This window comes from Chelonoidis abingdonii, chromosome 6, assembly GCF_003597395.2.
Source record: "Chelonoidis abingdonii isolate Lonesome George chromosome 6, CheloAbing_2.0, whole genome shotgun sequence".
In the NCBI taxonomy this organism is placed as follows: Eukaryota; Metazoa; Chordata; order Testudines; family Testudinidae; genus Chelonoidis; species Chelonoidis abingdonii.
The window spans coordinates 16,678,957-16,686,420 of NC_133774.1; the positions used below are offsets into that span (position 1 = coordinate 16,678,957).

Consider the following 7,464-nt stretch of genomic DNA (forward strand, 5'->3'; position numbering starts at 1 on the left):
TGTAATGTCTACACAGCAAAAAAAAAAGAGAACCAGCAGGTGGGATATGTCTACACAGCAATTTAAGCCAGGCCAAGCCAAACTCCCGCTAATAGTCCGCACTATCAAATGTGCGTACGCTAGGGCTCAGACCCAGGAGGCCCAGGACCCTGCAGGGCCGGAGAGTCTGAGCTTGTTGGTTCCCTGTAGCCCATATGGTCCCAGCAGCCCTCTGGATGTATCCAGAGTTCCTTGGGGCAGAGGAGCAGCACTGAAGGCAGCCAGCACAGCAGTTCAGAAGCGCCTTACTGTCTGGCCGAATGCAATCCCCTTCCCCGCATCCTCTCACACCCGGTAGCTCGGGCTCCAGTCTCCTCCATTGTTGTGCAGACCGTGTCACAGCAGGAGAGCAAAGCTGACAGGAGGAGGTGGCTCTCAGACATCAGGGAAGTTGGGTATCATCCTCCCCTGGCCATTCTAAACTGGGAGCTCTACCACTCCCTCACCGGCAGGGCAGCCACTGGTCCTGCTCCGCAATCTGGTCCTTGTCCAAGGCCCAGAGCCCTCGTGAGACTTGCGTATGGCAGGGCGACTGGCTGCATGCACTTTCACAACAGCAAGTAGGAACCAGCCCCAACTTCCCGACAGCCTCCCCGGGGAGCCCTTATCTTTGCTTCGCTGTGTGCAGGAGCACACTGCGCACAAGCCCTGGGGAAACACTTCACCATTCTGCAGCCAGCAGCAGCACCAGGCTGGGGGCGTGTGTGCGCTTCCTCTGAAACCTATTTTTATGCCAAACTTCAAAGCAGACAGACAAAAATAAAACAACAACCAAACAAACCCATCTTCGTGGAATTCTCATTTTAAAAATTAAGAATTGCAAAGTTTCATATTTTAATCGTTTGACAGCCCTGGAGACGTTACGTCCTAAGTTACGCTTCAGTGACCAGTGCACATGCGCATTTCCTGCCAACAGTGACTCAGGCCTGGACCGTGAAGAGCTCATTCTTCAAACTACGCCTTCCGTCACCCTGTATTACTCTAGCTGACATTCGCTACCAAAAGAGTTTGTTATGCAGTTTAATGCCCTCAGGTGCTTTCTACTGGTCATAAAATTCTTAACGTAGGGTTAAATATGCAATGTACGATGCTCATAGCCCACAGGGGATCCCCGACACGGGGACAAAAGGGCTGACTCGAGTCCCATTATACTGTAGTGCTTGACATTGCTGTGTAGACATAGTCGTGAGTCTCAAAAGGCTTATGGCTGGCACGGCGCTAAAAATAGCACTGTGTAGAATCATGGCAGGGCTCGGCTGAGCTTTGGTGCTAAACCGCCAGTGACGGGGCGGACTCAGAAACCCAGGCTCCGCCTGAGGCCCGAACAGGGCTATACTGATATTTTTAGCCCCACAGCAGCAAACTCAGTTAGCTGATCCAGGCTCGCATAGACTTGCTGACTGTGGGTTGTTTTTTTTCCCCACTGCATAGATGTAGCCCTACACAGCAGGCAGACTAGACATCACCCGGCAGTTGGCCGCTGTGCTGGCCAACTTGGGTCTCACAGGACTGTGGGTCTAAGGATGTTTTCATTGCTGCGTATTGTATCTGGGTTAGGTGGAGCCTGGGCTCTAGGACCCTGTGAGGTGGGTGTCTAGTTGCTGTGTAGACATACTCTACGGAGGGTATGGCTAGCCACTGGCACTTTGAGCAGGGCGGCTGGCAAACTTTCGCGCTCAGCGGGTGTGAAAAAAACCAGCCCCACTGAGCGCTGCAAGATACAGGGCGGCTGTTAAAGGCCTCAGTGTATAATCAGCTGCCGCAGTGCTGGGCAGCGTGGGCTCCCCAAGCGATGGCAAGCTAACACTGTATTTGTATGGACTTGGTTTACATGGCAGCGCTGGGAGTAGCTCATCTCCTAGTGGCTGGGGCACTTCTCCGGAACCACAACTGCACACTTCAAAGCGCTGCCCGTGGCAGCGCTCTTTAATTCAAGTGTAGGCCATACCCTAAGAGAGGTTTTACCTGTCACCCACATCTGTTCCACCAAGCCGACCCGTATTTGTCCAGAACGTTGTAAATGATGTGCCTTCAGTATGTAAGCTTGGAAGGAAGCTAGACTAGGATGATGCTATGGAACTGTTTAGCACTGCTCTACAGCAAAATGCTTCTGAATAATGTAGTCAAGCTTTAGCTAATTCTGGGTCACTGCAGAATGAAAATGATGGGCTTAAATTGTTGATGGCTCTAGTATAGCTGATTGGTGCTTCCAGACTACTGGGCAGTGGAATCTCCAGGGCAGGTATGATGTTTAGGGTTCCATGTTCCGTGACCGTCAAAAGGGATCATTGTCATTCTTCTTCATGGAAGGTAATCTTGTAGAGAGCAACAACAAATCGATGTTTGTGATTTGGCAGCCTCAACATCTCCACATGATCCAGATGAGATGGAGACTGTTCGGCTGATTCATCGAAGACGAGTCTATAAGGCTGTTTTGCTGGGCATAATGGCAATGTTTTGCCATCAATTCGCAGTTGGTGCATGGCAGTGGGCATATGAAGGAAACCTATGACAACTGAAAACAACTTTGGAGGTGGGCATAAACTATGATCCAACATCAGCGGGCAGCTTTGTGGCGAAAGCTTGAAGGTTGTTGGCTCTCTTGCTTGGGTCTGCAGACTGGAATATTACAAAGTACTAAGCTGTTTCCTCGCGTGGAATTTGTGATAGGTCGTGGCAGAGAGATTACCCACTACATCAAGAAAGACTGGCCACTCCGACAGTCATTGGGAGCTGGGAGAAAGTGTATGCAGCATCCACAGCTGTGGTGAATGAAGGAAATTTTGTTACCAACCCTTACACATCAAGCTGGAGTCTGATGAAGAACTTTGTCAATGGCCATTGACGAAAACAGCAAGCAGGAGCTTTCAAGTATCTCCGTGGAAAAATTTCCAGGTTAAGTGAAGCTAAGTATAAAGGAAGGTGTCTGTTGTTGGTCCTCAGTATTGGAACTTTTCGAGATGATTGCATTTTTTGACCATGGGCACTGTGCGTGGGGAAGGAAAAGTACGGATGGAAAGCCTTCAGTTATGGCAATAATCTTTTTCTCGAAACAACAAAGGGCAGACAACTACAGGTTGTTGGTGAGAAAACTCCCCAAGGCTATACAAAAGCCATTGATTGGCAACATGTCATCTAAAGATACTTTTTTGGGCACTCTCATCCAGCACTTTTTCGCAACGAAGTGTGGAGCAGCGAGGGCGACGATGCACGGCAAGCGATTTCAACCGGCAGACATGCAACAATGGAGCGCTGTCAGGGCAAATGGAGCCCATCAATGCTTGGCAGAGCTATTGGCTGACAGTGACAAGAGGATGCTCAATTTACAATGAATAATAGAGAGGCAAGAGGCCAAGAAGCAGCCGAGTAGTACAAGTGAATAGGACTAGAACTATGTAGGCATAATAGTTTTTTGCCTTTTGTTTCAATAGTAAATTTTATTTATATAACCCTTTTGCTGATTTCTAAAGGGTTAGCTAACAGGACAGGTGAAATATTATCATGTAAAGCAAACATAACACACATGAAAAGACCTAGGTTTACAATTTTATGATTAAAACTCTACTATCTACACAATATACATAGACATAAAATGTAAAAACTTAAATATCTTAGAAACAGTAGCCAAACAGTTGTTTTAATTGTCATATTTGAATTCAGCACATCAAAATACGTAATAAATACCACACTTTATCTCTGAAACAGACGACTTCTCAAAAATTGTAGACCAGTGTTATCAGAAATACATTTAATGCTAAACCAGACCACTGATATGGTTATTGTGAATTACTGATATTTCTTAAGCACCATCAACATCCTTGCCAGTGTATTGTTAGATGCACCTGTTTGTCCAGCATTGTCACTGAGTTTTAAACTCACAGGTTAGGCATCCCTCTCTCAAAATCATTTAAAGTTATGCTGATGCTGGGAGTTGCAGAATATTTAATTTTAACATCAATAAACAAGACTAAATTCTTTGGGACAGGGATTATATTTTTAACCCCGTCAATTCAAGCTGTGTAAATTCCACAGTGATGGATGCCCTATAAATGCCGTCATTAGTAAGGTAAGAAAAAATAAATAAATTAGTTCAGGGCAAAAGAGATCTCCATGTGCCTAGTCAGCAGATACTACTATCACCAATAAGTGCTAATAAGAGACTATGAAAAAAGTAGGTCTATGTTGATTCAATCTATAGATTCAACAGAAACCTCTCTTTATATATTCAATTAATGAAAACATTAAGGATGCTACAAGACGAAAAGAGAGGATAAGGAACGTGAAGGTGATAGATTATTAACGACGTTGATAAGGCCACACAAACATCATGTCTGCAGTGTTATCTGAACTCTGCTACCTACAATCTTTTTTATAACCAGCACAGTTCTAGCAACACTGAGATTGTTCGAACCGTCTCCACTGAGCGTTCAATCCTTGGCCTCACTCTTGAGACCGGCAACAAGTGGGCCAGTTGTGGTGGGTTTCCCTCCAACCCCATCTCCATGATAAAGAACTAGACAGAGACCCAACAGCATATTTCACATACAGTGGGTCACTGAACAGACATTTTAACAGTTTATAGTCACTATCAGCCTGCGACAGATTTTAAACCGGTGACCTACACATAAAAAGTTGCCTGAATTAGTCAATTTCAATTATTTTTTTTAAAAAAAGACTATATTTAATAATTATATAAAAATCTAGTCAAAATCGCTATATTTTCATATTCCTGAAACTGAGACAGGTCCTGTACATTAATAGGATGACAGAAACCCCCATCTACAAAATAGAGGTAGGATCCCAACCATGAAGCAACCCCACCCTAAGTTGGTGCAATCTGTGAATGCTAGAAACAAATGCACACAAAATGCTCAAAGTAGAATAAAAATCTATGTCACTTCTTTTTGGCCAGCTTTACCTCCATGATTGGACTGGATGCAAGGACCTTCTCTTCAATGTTGGTCTCACTAGCAGAGCCACCAACAGATGCGAAGAAGCGCATGGCATATTTGGCAGAGACTGTCTTTCCGGCACCGGATTCTCCGCTTACAATAATGGACTGGTTCTTCTCATCCCTGTGTATCAGAGGAGAAAGGCTTTTTATAAACTCATCTCCTTGTAAAGCTCTGGGTTGTCTCTTCAGAAGGATTCCTTCAGGCCCTCTGCTTGAAATGATCCTGCCGCCCATACTCCGATTTCATAAATTAACACGATAATGGAATGAGTGCTACTCATAGGATTACCATGCATCTGGTTTTTTCCTGTAATGCTGAGTCGAAAAGGGACCCTGGAGGCTCTGGTCAGCACCACTGACTAGGCCGTTAAAAGTCCAGTTGGCAGTGCAGTGGGGCTAAGGCAAGCTCCCTGCCTGCCCAGATTCTGCACAGCTCCCTGAAATGGCCAGCATCTCCCTGCAGCCCCTAGGCACAGGGGTGATCAGGGAGGCTCCGCATGCTGCCCACACCAACAGGCACTGGCTCTGCAGCTCCCATTGGCCGGGAACCAGGGTCAATGGGAGCTATAGTGGCAGCATCTGTGGGCGCGGCACTGTACACTATGCAGAGCCACCTGGCTACCCCTGCACCTAGGAGCCGGACCTGCCAGCCGCTTCTGGGAGCTGCGCAGAGCCAGGGCAGGCAGGGAGACTGCCTTAGCCCCACTGTACTACCAACTAGGAGCCGACAGAGGTGGGAGCCGCCCTGCTGGAGCCCAAACCTCCACCTGCATCTTCCCCAGGTTGGAACCCCTTCTGGAGCACACATTCCGTCCCTCCTCCCACACCCCAACCCCCTGCCCCAGCCCTGAGCCCCCTCCTGCACCCAAACTCCCTCCTGGAGCCCACATCCCCTTCTGAGTCTAACCCCAGCCCTGAGCCCCCTTCCACACCCAAACTCCTTCTCAGAGCCCGCGCCCCACACAACTCCTCCTGCAACCCAATCCCCTGCCCCAGCCCTGAGCCCCCTCCTGCAACCCAAACCCGTTATCGCTGGCCCCACCCCAGAGCCCGCACCCCCCAGCTGGAGTCCGCACCCCCTCCTACACTCCACCACCTGCCCTAGCTTTAATCCCGCTCCCGCACCCAAACTCCTTTCCAGAGCCCACACCCCATGCAGCCCTTCCCGCAACCCAACCCTTCAGCTCCAACCTGGAGTCCCCTCCTGCACCCCAAACTCCTCATCCCTGGCCCCATCTCACCTCCAGTCAGTGCACTTGCACCCCCAGTCAGCGCACTTGCACCCTCCTGCACCCGTCCCCTAGCTCTGAGTCCCTTCCCGCACCCCAATCCTCTACCCCAGCCCAGAGAAAGTGAGCGAGCGTGGGGGAGTGCGAGTGACCAAGGGAGAGGGGATGGGGGGCGGGGCCTCAGGGAAGGGGCAGGGCCTCAGGGAAGAGGTGGGGCAGGGAGGGTGTTCAGTTCTGTGCCATTAGAAAGTTGGCAACCCTAGCTACTCAGCTTGCATAATAGTGATGGAATCAGGACCGTCATGAAATCTTGGCCCCACTGGGAGTTTTGCTATTGGATGTCACCCACAGGGCCAAGATTTCAGCATCACAAGCCCAGGAACATCCAAGCTATTTCAGGAAGCCACAGGCACATTACATGCCAAAGGTTTTGTAGAACATTAAATTTATTACATAGTACACAGAAAATACCCTCACCTGACTTTCAGGCTGAATTTCCATTCAATGTAAAATACAAAAACCAGCCAAACAACCCACCCTACGTTAATGCAACATTCAGGTACCTCAGTCAAGCACTCAGTCATCAGGCAATGCCTAAGTAATATTTACATACATGGCTTTAACTTCATCCCCTTTGTGTGTATGCATTTTCCTTTGGGAGAAGATTCTTACTCCAAATTTACACCAGTGTAACTGGGATCAGAATCTGGGACACAATCTTTTCATCCTGATTACTTAAAATTACAGCAATATTACAACACACTAGTAGTAGGTCTCACCACTTTCCTGGTAAAGTGCATATTCTTTACTTTTTCCAAACTCAGAGAAGCTGGGTGGAATTTGATTAAAAAAAAAAAAAATCTTTGAACAAAGATCAAGCATAGAAAATTTCAGCACAAAAAGCAACTTTTAGAAAGAGCAAGCTGCCAAAAACAGAGGGGCTGTAATGGAAACTATTTTGCAACTAATTAACAGCTACTACCAGACACCACTATACTTTAGAGAGAGGAATCCCGAGATACTCTTTATCCAGCTACCTGGGCAGCTTGATCAGATTGCTTAAAGAACATTAACCCCGGATCACGCCCGTCGGCGATTCAGAAACCAAAAGTGGAAACCAGAGGGGTCCTTTCCCGACCACGCCTACTACGTAGGGAAGCATTGCGACGCCTGGATATCAGGAACCCAGGTTCAAACCTTTGAAGAATTGCGCCACCTCATATGCATGGAGCAGTTCTTGGA

At 47.7% G+C, this 7,464-nt stretch overlaps 1 protein-coding gene across 2 annotated transcripts in view; it reads right to left on the minus strand.

Annotated features, from left to right (window-relative positions):
• The window catches only part of MYO5B (myosin VB), a 380,719-nt gene that overhangs the window by 183,657 nt on the left and 189,598 nt on the right, over nt 1-7,464 (minus strand). For both annotated transcript variants that reach the window (XM_032768192.2, XM_032768191.2), the window contains exon 5: nt 4,958-5,114. In XM_032768192.2, coding sequence (XP_032624083.1) covers nt 4,958-5,114 — 157 coding nt within the window. The remainder of the gene's footprint in view (nt 1-4,957; nt 5,115-7,464) is intronic.